Raw genomic sequence first — 16,101 nt, forward strand, 5'->3', positions numbered from 1 at the left:
CATCATTCATGCCTTCCCTAGCATTACTTTAATAAGATAATTATGGTGCTTAAACTGTGGAGGAGCTTTGTGAATGGGAATTCTTGTTGCATTGTCAGGATGGGGTGGGGGAGGCATACCTTGTGAATTTGGTGCAGCATGACCCAGAACAGAGCATATTTGTACACATAGACAAAGGTGAGTATACGTGAATCATTTTCTTCAAAGCCATGGCCACATGACCACTACTACTTCAATTCAACCTATATTTTTCTCTAAATTACTATATATTATCTATATATTTGTTTTAAAATTACTGCTTAGGAAGGCAGCATGATGTAATAGAAAAAGAGATACAGTTTAAAATCCTGAATTTGCCATCACTAGGTATTGTTACTTTTAATCTCTTATAAAGTCACTTGACCTCCGTGAGCCATTGTTTCCTCAGTCATAAAATATATTATTATGAGATTTAAATATCAATGTGTGCAAAGCTGTCCTCATAGAGCCTAGTCCATATCAAGCACTCAACAAATTTTAGTTTCTTCTCTTTTTCATCCACATACATTCCTCAAACTTTGTACTTAGTACTGTGTCACTATAAATGTATGCTCTTATATTTCTGATCAAAATTGTTAAAAAAGAAGCAGAATCACAAAGACACTCACTGATGACTCCTGCAATTTGTTTTTAAATGGTTCAGCAAAAATATTACTTTATATATGTGTTTGTAGAGGAAAATAAAGCAAATGTAAAATTTTAACAATTGGTGAACCTAGACAAAGAATATATGAGTGTTCATTATAATCTCAGAATTTTTCTTTGGGTTGGTGATTTTAAAAATAACATTTGAGAAAAAAGTAAGCTGTATTTGCCCATGTAAAATAAGACACTGAAAACGTTTCTTACTAATACCTTCTCATAAATACGATATTTAGTGATACTGTTTAATTGTAAAATAAGATCAATAGCTTGATTGTGTTGCATAAGCAGGAAAATGGTCTTTAATCGTATTGTAGTAAACTTAGAATCTTAACAAAGCAGCAGACACAGAAATACCTTTTATCTTTGTCGCATTTACTCTCAGGGGATTTTCCTTTATATAGTAAGTGTCTTAACTTTGGTGTGGTTGATGGGCTTTTTTGATCCTTATGTTTATTAGCACAGAGATTTCCACAGGCAGATACTTCTCTTTCTTCCCCTTCCCCATAAAAAAAGGTCAGCCAAAGTAAACAGATAGTATAGCTGAATATGTATTCTGTCTCGCAAACCTTTCCTTTCAACTTTACCTAGTGCCCCTTACCCACAAAAAAGGTCAGTCAAAGTAAATAGGTAAGAAACGTGGCTGAATGTGAGCTCAGATGCAGTTTCAAATGATGATTTTACCCCATCTTTTCAGACAGTTGTTCTTAATTCCTCTGCATTTGTTCATCAAACCACAAGAAAAATTATGTGGCTATGATATGACACTAGCCGTTAACATTTGATTAACTGTGATTGAATCCTGAAAATGATCAAAGAGTTGTTTAAGGGCGCCTGGGTGGCTCAGTTGGTTAAGCGACTGCCTTCGGCTCAGGTCATGATCCTGGAGTCCCGGGATCGAGTCCCGCATCGGGCTCCCCGCTCAGCGGGGAGTCTGCTTCTCCCTCTGACCCTCTTCCCTCTCTCGTGCTCTCTATCTCTCATTATCTCTCTCTCAAATAAATAAATAAAATCTTAAAAAAAAAAGAGTTGTTTAATATTGTGTGCCGCTCAGATATCTCAGATGTGTCTTTGTAACTCTTATCACAGGATTTGCTTTGTGGCAAAGGTGCACTAAACTTCACCACTGATATTAGGAAAGCATCTTAATGTAGTTTTCTTCGGTTTACTTTTTAAGAATGAGAATATTCACATTCACATATTTGCTTAACCCTGATAAGGATATTTTAATACTGAATATATTTTATTTTAATAAAGTACATGACCTGATTACAGGCTATGGGTGTCTGTTTCATTGTTTTGTCCCTAGTACCTGGTACGTGTATATTCTAAATAAATGTTTTAGATGTAAGTGAATTTAAATTACATGTAAAGTTGTATTACGCTTGGCTCACTCTTGAGTGTAAAAACCTATAACAATTGTATTTTTAATATGGCTTTCCCTTTATGTTGGAGGTAGTCATTAATCAAACTGTGAATTTAAAGTGGAAAGTCCTGTTGGGTTAAGAGAGTGATATTTTTCCAGGGTAAAAACTTGCTGTTGTATTGCATTGAAGTCAGGACTGACTAGATCACGAAATTTTGCTCTTTAACAAATTTGGAACCATCGTATTGGTATCCTGATTGTCAACTAAATTTACAGATAGATTTTTTTTCCTTACAATCGTCATGTGCAATTTACTAATAAATCTCCTTGAGCTTCATATAACTAATAGTTAAGGTATTTGTATGTATGAAGCAATAAATCCCAAGTTTGTTTATAGATTGATGTTTTTATATGTCCCAAAGAGTTTTTCCATTAGACTTGTTTAAATTAGAAAAGTCTTGTGTTAATTATTGTCATATCGGAAAGAGCTTTTGATGAAGTGAAGCATAATTTTGCAAGTTAAATGCCAGGTGAAAAATGAAAGGAATTTCCTATAAAATGAAACAATGTACATTAATTAGGAAGGAATGTGGAAGACTTTTGATTTTAAATTCCTTGATTTGTAACTGCAGAACATTTTCAGAACTATTTAGTGCTGACAGTTTTCATTAAGAACCAAACCAAATCTGTGTATAATTCATAACCTAATGCAAGCACATGAAGAAATACATAGATCTAAAAGCAGTGAGGAATGTTAAGCCTTAGCTTAGTGCAGTGTCAGTCACTGCTTTGAACTTTGAATTGTGTTGATTAGCAGAAAATTTCTGGAGTTTGTTAGTTAATTTGCATTATAATTTTTAAGAACTTCTGTTGTGCAGTTTGAATAGGCAACTGAGTGGCTTTTGTTGCGTATATGTATATTTTCTAATGGAGATAATGCTTTGCCTCATCTTCCACGGTAGGAAGCCAAAAGATACGTGAAAGTGAAAATAATCAATGAATTCTATGAGCATATTATTTGGAAATATAGCGGAAGTTAAGTACAGAGTATCAGAAGGAACAGTTAAAAGAATGGAAAGCCATGGCCTCTGAGGTGAAGGGGGGAGGGGTCTGTGCAGGCAGCTTCTATTTTTTGTTATAAGCCCTGTAGAATTAGTGGACACTAATCTGTGCAGTTACCGTTTTTAAGAAAAAGGTAATTGAGCAGAAAACCTCAGTGTCCCCACCCCTTTGTTTGCACACATAGTGAGCCTGTTTATTTAGATCAACTAGGTACTACCCACCAGCTGTCAGTACTTTGTTCTGTCCCCTAAGAACTCAAGGATAAATCACCCTTGAGGGGCGCCTGGGTGGCTCAGTCGGTTAAGCGTCTGCCTTCAGCTCAGGTCATGATCTCAGGGTCCTGGGATGGAGCCGCGGGTCAGGATCTCTGCTCAGCAGGGAGTCTGCTTCTCCCTCTCATGTTCCCTCTGTGCTATCCCCCCCCCCAAAAAAAAAAAAACTTTAAAAAAAAAAAAAATTCACCCTGGAAGTCTGCCCTGAAGCTCCAATCTGGAATGTGGCAACACTAACTTATTCTAACACTGAATCTTAGAGATTTGACCTAATAGAGTGAACCATACAGAGAATAAACACCAATAATGAGCAATCCAATTCAGCATGTGAAGGGCATGTGTGTGTCTGCATGTGTGTGCATTGTGTGCAGACTCGTGTGTAAAACAGAACCCATCTCGAGCTGGCTTATATAGAAAAGGAGAGACATTGCTCAGGATCTGGGACCCCTCCGAGCGCCAGGGCAGGGGTGCCCCAGGGGCCAGGGAAGGTACTGAAACTGCTTGACTCAAGTGCCTGCTCTCATTTCTCCTCTTTCTGCGCTGATTTTTTTTTCTTTTCTTTTTTCTTTTTCTTTTTCTTTTTTTTCTCCTTAAGCTTTCCTGCCCAGTCACCAGAAAAGAAGCAGAATTATTTGGTCTGCTCCGTGTGTTTTTCTTTCTCCCACATGTATCGATGTCTGCTTCTCTCCCCATCACTGTATCCGCCCTCCACTGACAAGAGAGTTGTTCAGTACAGGAGATCCTTGTAAGCTGTGTAGACATCCCACAGCCTGAGTGGGTTTATTCACAAATGCTTAGCTGCGGAGATGAGGACTTTAGGAGTCAGAGGGATATAGCTGATAAAGGACTGGAGCGGGTGAACATTTGCTACCAGTTTAGTTCTTCAGCACTTAGGGGCCAAGTTCTCCTGCAGCCTCATCTGATCCCACTGTGGTCTGTACTTCTGTGAAATAACCTTTTGTCACATTTGGTAGGTAGTTAACCTCCGTAGCCACATTTTGGTGCCGGGGACAGTTCAGTTGAACATAGATTATTCTCATCCCTGAGATACTGATACTATTTCACCTCATGCCAGATAGAGTTCTTCCCAGTTTGTTTCTTTTTTAAGATGTTGTTTGAAACTTGATTACAAAATTATTTCATGGTTTTCCAGTTTGTACCAGTGAGCAGTAAACAAAGCCTCTAAGAGTCTTTACTTTTTTCTTCTTATGTCTCCTCTTGCTGAGATGTGGCATTCTTCAGAAAATCATCCTGTATCCCTGTGGATTGCAAGCATGAATACTCTCAGAGCAAGCCTTTCATCAGCTAATGGTTTTCTTTAATTTGTCAAAGTACGCTAGGCTTTGTGGTATGTGGCTCCTCGGCTTAATGTTTATTGTAATGAAGTGGAGTAAGTCCCTCTAAAATACTGATCTAATTAAAGTTTTAACTGAAATATTAAAAATCGTTTATTTTGGTAGAGAATCTTAATTCTAGAATTTTGTATTTAACCTTGAAAGTTTGTAAATATGGTTCCTGGATTTTTGTGAATGAGTCGTTCTGGAAGTTCTTTGAAAATTGTTCAGTAATTCTTTGAAATTAATCATATTTTTTCACTTAGCAGACAGTATTTTTCAGTTGTAAGCTTTATTTTTGTCATTACCAGTTACAAAAATAAACAACTCTCCAATCTAGTCATGCAAACAAATGAGCCTTAGCATTCAGTGAATATTCTTTAATGAATGAAAGTTTAGCTCTTTAACAAGATTGTTTTGCTAGTCTATAATTTCTATGTTTTAATCCCCTCCAAAAGCGATACAGACAATAAAATAATAAGCCCAAGATTCCATGTGTTCTGCTCAGGGAGGACTCACTTCAAAAAGATGGGGATCTGTGAGGTTACAGAAAGAGCTGATCAGTTGAATGATGCAAAAGTCAGGAAGGGATAGCAAGATAGATGGGAGATCCAGTAAGTGCATGTAAAAAATATTAGAAGAAAGGAAAATTTCTGAACTCCTTCCCAGAGGAGTTCAGATTTATTCTAGCTTGTACTTTTCTTAGGGTATTGGTTTTGAATGTAAGCTGGCCGACTAATGGACTGTTGGCATGGGCTTTGGCTAATGGAATTTTCTATGTAGTTTGAGAAATATAGGGGAAGCCTGACTTGGTCCAGGGCCATTTGAACTTTCCAGGGTGTTAATCAGAACTACCTGAAGAGCCCCAGGCCACCTATATTCCAGGTCCCTTGGCGTGACCCAGAGAAAAAGCGAATGGCAGCATCTTTCAGTAGAAGAAGTACTGGACATGGTGGCAGTAGAGTCTGTACATTGGGGCTGCCATTTATTAACTGCGTCACGATAGATTGCTTAATCTCTGAAGCAAATTCTTGAGCCTCACTCCATACCTTCTAAATCTGTTTTTCATAAGCACTGCAGATGATTCTGATGCAAAGTTAAGTTTGAGAACTGTTGGTCTAGATCAGTGATTCTCAATTAATGGATAATATCTGCCACCCCACCCCCACCCCCTCAAGAAGCTCAACCTTGGCTATACATTACAATCACCTGGAGAATGTTTGAACCTCCCAATGCCCATGACACACCCCAGGCCAATTAAATCAGAATTTCTAGGGATAGCATTCCCACATCAATTTTTTTAAAGTTTCTCCGTTGATTGCATTTAGTCAAGGTTGAGAACCACCCCCACTCCCCCACTGGCTTTTTTCCTTGCCTCCCCTTCTGCCTGATGCCTAGAATCACTGTTGTTTCTGATGGGAATTTATCACATCTATCTGTTGAAGTGCTACCTTAGATTGGTAACTTCCAGACCTAGCTGGTTGAGCAGCACCATGTCCTGGGAAGGGATTTTTGGATTCCATACAGATCTACTCAATTGGAATTTTCAGAAAAAATTCCTCAGCAAAGCAGAGGAATGAGTCTCTGGTCCGTCATTTGGGAACCATGTCTGTAGGTGATTTAAAGTTACTTTATTTGTGAGTTTAGCCTTTGTTATTTATCTTGCCCTTAATATTCACATTTATTTTTTTTTCATTCATTTAAGAAACGTTCTTTGGGTGTCCATGTGTCCGATACTTTTATATATGCCAGACATACAAAGAAGAATAGGACACTGTCCCTGAATTCAAGGAGTTTAGTGCCTTTTAGAAGAAAAAAGATCTATAAATAACTAAATACATGGAAGTATTGTAAGTACTATGATAGAAGCCAGAAACATAGGAATCATTCTTTATTTTTTTCTTATTCCATTAATCATTTTGTTTCTTCTGTTCTATTAATTCTTCTGCCTGCATATATCTCCAGTCCATTAACCTTTCTTCATCATCACTGTCACCATCTTAAATCCAGGCTGGTATTTTCTCTTTTTGGACCCGTACTGCATAGGGTCATACTACACGGGAACTCTACTTTGTTCAGAAGTTCGCTGCAGATTTAAAACTATTATAACATTTAAAAGTTTACTAAGAAAATATTTTCAAAGAATGTAAAGCCGAGTATATAAATCTCCTTCAGTTTTTTTTTTTTAAGATTTTATTTATTTATTTGACACAGGGGGAGAGAGAGAGAGAGAGCACAGCAGGGGGAACGGCAGAGGGAGAGGGAGAAGCAGGCTCCCCACTGAGCAGGGAGCCCAAAATGGAGCTCGATCCCAGGACTCTAGGATCATGACCTGAGCCAAAGGCAGACGCTTAACCAACCAAGCCACCCAGGCACCTCTCTCCTTCAGTTTTTTTTTTTATTATTGTTATTTCTTTCCTTTTCTTTTGTTTTTTATACTTAAGAGAAAATCCCAAATTCCTCACGTGGGCTAAAAGACCTGTGTGATCGGACCCTTTCTGTTCCCTGCTGACAAGGGGCCAACTGGTCTCTACCCGGCTAACTCCTCAACCTTCAGATTTCCGTTCAGTGTCAATTCCTCAGGATTTCATTCTTCTTCTTCTTTTTTTTTAAAGATTTACTTATTTATTTGAGAGAGACAGAGAGCGCAAGTGGGACAGAGGGAAAATCTCAAGCAGACTCTGCACTGAACACAAAGCCCAACATGGGGCTCGATCTCAGGATCCTGAGATCATGACCTGAGCTGAAACCAAGACACTCAACCAACTGAGCCACCCAAGCACCCCAGGATGTCATTCTTATACCATCCCACATTGTCTTTGGGGTTACTTGTCAGTTGCAGTGACATTTATGTTTCTGTGGCCTTTTTAAAGAATGTCAGTCTATCCTGCCACATCTCTCTTCCTTCTGATGCCTATCACAGTACCTGGCATATCTGAGGACTCACAAATTGTTGAATGAACAAGTAATTAAGCAATGAGAAAACAGCTGTTGTGACATTTTTTACTCTTCACTCTAGAGAACACTAGCCTGAAGCACGGCAAACAGGGAATTATAATTGTGCAATTTGCTTAGAATTTTAAAAACACAACTAAAATTAATGTGACTAAAATTAATTAAAATTCAGCTTGGCTAAAATTAATGAACTTCTAAGACATGAAAAGGGAGCCAACGTTTTTTCCCATCTTTTTTTATTGTAGTTAGGAAAGACTCACAGAGAATTATGGACCAACTCGTAAGTTGAGAACAGGAAAGGAAAAAGAAGAATTTTGAAAAATACAAATGTTCTGAACTCATAAGTTGGCTAAATTTCAGAAGTGTTAGTAGAGGGATTTCAAATTATATTTTAGTAAAGTGAAAAATGATTTCAGCTTAATTTTTGAAATAGTTTGGCTGTATTATTTAACATAGTGCTCCATACTTGCTTTGTTAAAGAAGTGTGGAATCAGAAGGTAAAAAGGAACTCAAACAAGACTTGGTACTGTGATGAATTTTTCTCTCTCTCTCCATCTCCAATTTAAATGAAAAATGTTCCTATGGTTCTGTAATATTTTTAATAATTGGAACCCTGTCCAGTATATTTACTTCCCATGAGAGAGCTTAAATAGTCAGTGATTTCATCAGCAAAGAGACAAAAAGGCACCAAGTCGTATATGTGCTGGACCAAAACAAACATTGCACTTAATAATAACATGCCTATAATAATAACATGACCGCTTAATGATATATGGAGCCTGACTTCTCCCAATAAAAGGAGCCTATTTTACTTGGGTGATAGGCACATGAAGGCCCTCAGATATATAGAACTTATGGAACCTTTGATTTCAGAAGATTGCAAGGAGAGACCTTGCCCACCCCCTTACTTGCAAACGTGAGAAAATGTGGAGAAATGCCCACCCCCTCCTTACTGCTCGCCCCTTTCTGGCGGAATTAGAATGGAGGAACATGGAACAGTTCTGGAAGTGTCCACATCGAACTGTTGACAGTGGATGCCATTGGAGAGGGAATGAGGAAAAAAATACGTATATTTCTTTTGTTATTAAAAAAAGCCTTTAGTGATGAAAAAATGAATTATAGTGTATAGAGGCATTGCTTAGCTTTTGGTTTTCTCAACTTATGTAGCTTGTGCCACTTACTGTCTTTAACTTGATATTTTTGTTAAGATATTTTAGTTTACTGAAAGTTTTCTTAAGTTATAAATATTAACATTAATCTTGCTGGTTGTTCTGGCTCCTGTTCCCCTCGAAGTTTAGAAAATTGAAGCTCCAACAAAAAAGAAAAAAGAAAATTGAAGCTCCAGTCTTCCTGTTCAGCAGACCCTCTCAAGGCAAAACCTGGCTCGTGGTCAATGTACTGCTCTGAGCTTCAGTCTTATTTTTGACCTGAGTCCTCACTGATGCTCTTATGAAGTTTTTGTGGTGGTGTTGTTTTATGTTATTATCTAGGATTTTTTTTTTTCAGTAAGAATGTTCTAGACACCTAGTCAGCCATTCTGCTGGAAGTGAACCTCTCATAATTTTTGTACTATCGTATGCATAATAGGCATAATTTGTGTATTACATAATTTCCATCAGAGCTGTGAACTGATGTAATTAAGCCGGTAGCACTTTTATGACATTCGCTAGACTAACCCTCCCTTCCCCAAATAGTATCCTTAGAGTTGTGGCGTGCATCTTGTTTGACTAGTGTTTTGTAGATTGCAAGTAAATACCTGATAGTTTTTATCAGGTTAAAGTTAGGATGGGTGTGACTCTGGAGCTGTATGTCACCTTGACTGCCTGTTAAGCTGTGTATTAGAGCAAATTCTGCTTTACTTTTTTTTTTTTTTAAGTTTTATTTATTGGCGTAATCTCTATACCCAGCGTGGGGCTGGAACTCACGACCCAGAGATCAAGAGTCACTTGCTTTCCGGACTGAGCCAACCAGGCGCCTGCAGCTTGACTTTTTGAGTAGAATTTCGGCCCGCCCTCCTGCATGCGTGACTTCCCTCATCATATTTTAAAGCTAATGTTGGATGTTTTCACACATGCGTTCTTATTGGGCATCCTAATTTTGATAAGGCCCACCTGTTTTGTCCTCAGTGCCACCTTTTCCTTAACTAGCTCAAAAAAAAGCAAAATAATAACAAAAACTGCATTCCAGGAACTTGTCAGGAGGGTACAAATGAATCCTTTTGCTTTTATTATCCTTAAAAAGTTCTTCTGAAATTCACAAGCCAGTTTCTGTGGTTGGTCTGAAGACAAATGCTCATCCATTCTATTATAATAGAATCTAAATCCCAAATGAAATCAGAAAGCTGAATACCTAGATTAAGTTGACCTTCCTATAGAATGATTCTACTACCCTGTCCTTTGGGGTGATACCGTTGACTCATGAGTAGCAGCCTATGAAGCAACATCTCTGTGTTTCCTTCAGAGATGTTGAAGATGCTCTTTGTTTTTGTTTATCGATCTCATTGCAGGTTCAGATTTACTTTCCTGTCCTTTTCCTTTGACTCATTTTTTTGGGCCATATTAAATACTCATTTTTAAAACCATTTTGACTATTTTTTGGAACATAGTGGGTATATACAAAATCATTTGATTACTGTTTCAAATAATGCAAATCAGTGAATAACCATGTTCTAGAAATGAAATTACATGATGACTTATTTACTTTTGCTTATACAAACATTATCAAAATCTAGAAAATTAGATTTCAGTATAGTATCTGTCTCTAGACCCAAAGGAACAAATATGCAAAGACAGTGGAGGCCACTTTTATGATTTCTGAGGACTGCAGCCTGTTTCCTCATTTGTTTGAGCAGGAAATTTTTAAAAGTAAAATCACTCTCCTTAAATATTTTGTAGATTTCAGTAATCTGATAAATGAGCTATTTATTCATTGTCTCTCTGGTACCCACACAGTGGTTTATCCATAGCAACAATCCTTTTCAAACTTAATAAGACCAACCCTGTATTTATTAGGGAAATAATACCACCAGGTTAAACAAACGATGACTGTTGGTTTTGTGTATTTACTCTCTTTCAAAGAGATCTGCTAAACCTTCAGTGTGTTCCATGTTGCAGATCATTAGGGAGGATGAATTGGTATGACTCTATGATCCTGAATGTGCCATTTTTATGGAGTGTTTAGAGTCAAATAAGAAAGATGATGAGCAAATAAAGCTTTAGAAATAAAGTACTATTTTGTATATTGAAAATAGGGCCAAGTTCCTATCTGTACGGTAGAAATCAGGGACATATTATGGTAAATAGTACCACTCCCAGTCTATAGAGAATAAATGGAATACTTAATATTGGCCCAGGAAAACACATTTCAGTTTCTTGACTCTAGAAATTATATTGATGTAGAATCCATAAGAAAGGCTGTGCCTCAAAAAAAAATTTTTTTTCAGAATTACCGAGATTTTTATAAGAGAACAGATTCTTTTTAAAGAATCTGAATTGCTGTTGAAATGTAAATTAAGCCTAAGATCTTTTCATATCAGTTGTTGAGAAATGAAGTATTTAAAAATCACAAAATGTTAGAGTTCGTGTAATCCAATATCCTTATTTTACAGTCATGAATGCTTTTAGAAATTGCTGCAGATGCATAGTATATCTCATCTTAAATGTCCTTGTGCAATATAAAAAAATTTTTTTAACTAAAACTTGTTAAGCTTCTATCCTACAAGGTATACTAATGGGAATAATCTACAAGGGTAGATTGATTAATAATTTCTTTTTTTTATATAATAGAATGGGGTACATTTTTTATTAGATTTTTTTATGTAGACCAATAGCGGGGCTCTGTATTTAAGAATTGGTTGAAGCTGTCTTGATAAAGACTCTGCTATGGTAAATATCTGTTTTTTCTTAGATCCATTTTTGGGTAGTTTTAGCACTTAAATTATTTCTTTCTGTTTATATTCACAGATTCTGGAACTTTTCAAAGCCTGACCCTCTTCTTGAAACAGTGGAGCATCACACGGAGTTTACTTGTGGTTTAGATTTAAGTCTTCAGAGTCCTACTCAGGTAATGGGTGTGATCTCCTGAGGTTTTTCTTACCCATGCAGTTTGCAACTGGCTTTACGCAAGGCGTGTGCTGTTGTCAGGAAGACACTTTTGCCTTTAGGGCAGGACAAAGTATATTTACATAATTAACTTGATCTCTTTTGTTACATAAACTTGAGCATTTGAGCAGACATCTCCCAATAGAAAGGGTGACAAGAGAAGAATGGGGATGGCTTGTCCTCAGAGGTTTGTGAGAGTCAGGAGTGTGGTTCTAGATTCAATTGCCTCACTGAGCAGTTGAGATGATGGGTAGGTCATTTTCCTCTCAGGACTATCATCATCCTCTCTACACCACGTGTCAGAAAAGAAGCTTCCAATGGGCAACCAGAAAGAGTAGAATGGCTGTTTTACTTAAACTTAAGGGGCGCCCTGGGTGGCTCAGTCGGTTAAGCATGGACTCTTGATTTCATCTTAGGTCATGATCTCAGGGTCGTGGGATCGAGCCTGTGTGAGGCTCTGCACTCAGCGGGGAGTCCACTTCTCTCCCTCTCCCTCTGCCCCTCCCCGCATTCATGCAAGCACTTCCTCTCTGTAAAATAAATAAATCTTAAAAAAAATTAATAAACTTCTTATTTTCCCCCTTTTGTTCTCTTGAGGACTTGAGAGTCAATATTTTGGACTTTAAATATTCTTCAGAGGTTTTTTTTTTTTTTTAATGCGGTTTCAGTTTTGGAGATTATAAACTCAGTCAGAAGCACTATGGTATGTTGAGTGATTAGACACTTTATAACACAGGCTATGTGAAAACACCAACATAATCGTGAAACAAAATAATATGTGGAAATTCTAAAGTATGACTAAGAAATTATGTTTTTATGATGAATTTTAGAAGTTGGACCAAAAGCAAATCCCGTTTCTCATTACTGTATTCTTAAATTTAAATGAATACTTGTTTTTTGTTTTTTTTTTTAATTTTAGGAACTTAAGACAATTCTCATTATAAAATATTCTCAAAAAATAAATACATAAATATTCTTATTAGCCATTAGAATATTCACATTAACATTAGATTAATTGTTTTTAAATGATTTAATGACATCTGAGAAGAAACTGAAATAGTGATAGGAGAAAAAATAGCATTATCTTTGATGTAAATATAATGTGTTTCAAATGAACTAGTTCCTTTTCTGAGAAATACATTTATTATAGATTGTTTTTAATAAAATAATCACACCTCTTTGCTGTCCTAGTTAAAAAAAGTTGCAGTGTACCTATTGAAATGTGGCACTACCAAACAAAGGACCCTAATATTTTCCTTTTCATATATTTCTGTTAACCTGCACTTTATGCGTCCCAGACTGTGGCCTCCTCAATGTACATGGTCATGGCAGTTCCTCGCCCAGAGTGTCAAGTGTTTTCTAAATCCTCCGCACATAGACCACCCTATTAAAAGGAACTTTGTTTTCACAGGATTTATTAATCATATTTATTAATCATTTTGTATTAGTCATATTTTAAAATCTCTTAAGTAATAAGAGATTTTATCACATGGCCATATATGTGTGTGTGTGTGTGTGTGTGTGTGTGTGTGTGTGTTTGTATTTGTATTTTATAATCTGGTGACTGCCAATCATCTCTTCCGGTTGAAAAACCAAATTCCATTTGTACTAAGGAAATAGTTGCTGTTGGGAGCAAATAGGAATGGAGAAGCAGGGGTCTTTGAGCTCCAAAGAAGCCTCAAATTCAATGGCATAATACACAGTTCAATTGTACTAGAAATCTCCACTGAATTAACTCATAGTGGGACAGAATCTTGGGATTAGGAGGGACCTTAAAAGTAAGACCATTCCCTCTCATTCATTTACTCTTTCCACAGATATTTTCATATGTCGGACTTGTACTAGGTACTGGGGATTCAGTCAGGTGCCTATTGAAGGCTAGGCATTGTTCTAGGCACTAAGAATAAACCAGCAAACAAAGCAGACTTGGTTCCTGCTGTCATGGAGCCTTACATACATGGGAGAAATCAAATAAACCAAAAGATGATTTCATATAGTAATAAATGCTATTCAGAATTGGAGCAATTTGATAGAGAATGATGGGGTACTTTTGCTTAAATGGTCTGGGGAAGACTAAGAAAAGTGGAATGTGAGCTGATAGTTGAATAATGAAATGAAGCCAACCATCCAAAAATCTAAGGGAAGAGTGTTTTTCACAGAGGCAACAACAGTCAAGTCCTTGATATGAGAAAGGGTTTGTTATTATTAAGGGACAGAAAGAAGGCCAGTGTGGCTGGAGCCTACTGAATGAGGGGGAAAGTTGATGGGAACTAGGCAGGGGCCAAATTGTGGAGGGACCTTTAGACCATACTGTGTTTGATTTTCTTTGTAATTGCCTTTGCAGATTGAAAAGCAGAAGAATGATAGAAATTGATTTGTGGATTTTCTTTATTGAGGTATAATTGATACTTCAGGCATATAACATAATGATCTGACATTTGTATATATTGCAAAATAATCACCACAACAAATCTAGTTAACATCTCTCATCACACAAAGTTATAAAAAAATGTTTTTCTTGTGATGAGGACTTTTAGGATCTCTCATAGAAACTTTCAAATATATAATACAGTATTACTAACTCTAGTCACCATGCTGTACCATTTTATAATCCCCAGGACTTATTTATTTTATAACTGGAAGTTAGTACCTTTTGACCCCTTTCATCTGTTTCTTCCACTTCTTACCCTCGCCTCTGGTAACCACCAATCTGTTCTCTTTATCTTTGAGCTTGGTTGCTTTGTTTTTTGGTTTTGGGGTCTTTTAAGATTCCATAGGTAAGTGAAATCAAAGTATTTCTTTCTCTGTCTGATTTCTCTTAATATTATCACAAACGGCAAGATTTCATTCTTTTTTTATAGCTTACTTTTATCACATGTATATATGTATGTGTCTGTATATGTGTATCTATCTATCTGTCTATCTATCTATCCCTGCCATGTTTTCTTTATCCATTCATTCACTGATGGACCCTTAGTTGTTTTCATATTGTGGCTGTTGTAAATAATGCTGCAGTGAACATAGGGGTACATATATCTTTTGAAATTAGTATTTTCATTTTCTTTGGATACATACCAAGAAGTAAAATTGCTGGATTATATGGTAGTTCTATTTTTAATGTTTAAAGGAACCTTCTTACTGTTTTCTGTAGCAGCTACCCCAAGGTACATTCCCACCAATAGTTTACAAGAGTTCCCTTTTCTCTACATAATTGCCAACACTTATTATTTCTTGTCTTTTTGATGACTGCCATATTCTAACAGATGTGGGGTGATACCTACCTGTGGTTTTGATTTGCATTTCCCTGATGATTAGTAATGTTGAGCATTTTTCATGTTGGCCATCTGTATTTCTTCTTTGGAAAAATATCTATTCAGAGCTTCTGCCTCTTTTTTAATTGGATTGTGTGTGTTTTTGCTATTGAGTTGTATGAGTTCATTCTATATTTTGGATATTAGCCCCTTATCATGTATGATTTGCAAATATTTTCTCCCATTCAGCCTTTTCATTTTGTTGATTATTTCCTTTACTGTACAGAAGCTTTTTAGTTTGATATAGTTCCCCTTGTCTTTGCTTTTGGAGTCAGATCCAAAAACTCGTTGCCAAGACTCTTGTCAAGGAGCTTACTACCTGTGTTTTCTTCTTGAAGTGTTATGGTTTCAAGTCTTAGATTGAAGTCTTTAATCCATGTTGAGTTAATTTTTGTATATGGGATAAGATAGTGATCCAGTTTCATTCTTTTACATGAGGCTGCCCAGTGATTTGTGCTTTTAAAAGATCATTCTGGGGGCATCTGGGTGGCTCAGTAGGTTAACCAACTCAGTTGGTTAAGCATCCAACTCTTGCTTAGGTCTTGATTTCAATGTTATGAGTTCAAGCCCTGCATTGGGCTCCACGCTGGACATGGAGCCTACTTAAAAAGAAAAAAAAAATCATTCTTTTGTGACAGAATAGAGGACAGGTAAGATTGAAAACTGGGAGGGCAGCTTAGAGTCTCTTGACGTAATCCAGGCAAAAGATAATGGTGACTTAAGGGGCACCTGGGTGGCTCAGTTGGTTAAGAAGCGTCTGCCTTTGGCTCACATCATGATCCCAGGGTCCCCGGGATTAAGCTCCCTACTCAGTGGGGAGCCTGCTTCTCCCTCTCCCTCTGCGACTCCCTCTGCTTGTGCTCGCTGTCTCTCAAATAAATAAATAAAATCTTAAAAAAAAAGAGATAATGGTGACTTAAAATCTAAGAGATGTTGAGATGAAAAGATTCATAATGTAGTAGATTGAACCATATAAAATTACTGAAAATTTCACATGGTTTACTTTGGAGATAGTAGGAT

General features: G+C 36.8%; 1 protein-coding gene across 1 annotated transcript in view; it reads left to right on the forward strand.

Moving 5' to 3' along the window:
• The window catches only part of PEX7 (peroxisomal biogenesis factor 7), an 82,381-nt gene that overhangs the window by 48,384 nt on the left and 17,896 nt on the right, over positions 1-16,101 (forward strand). The window contains exon 9 of the mRNA XM_025865915.2: positions 11,633-11,732. Within this exon, the coding sequence (XP_025721700.1) occupies positions 11,633-11,732 (100 nt within the window). The remainder of the gene's footprint in view (positions 1-11,632; positions 11,733-16,101) is intronic.

This window comes from Callorhinus ursinus, unplaced genomic scaffold, assembly GCF_003265705.2.
Source record: "Callorhinus ursinus isolate GAN/ISIS: 27379988/994484 unplaced genomic scaffold, GSC_fseal_2.0 scaffold6, whole genome shotgun sequence".
NCBI lineage: Eukaryota > Metazoa > Chordata > Mammalia > Carnivora > Otariidae > Callorhinus > Callorhinus ursinus.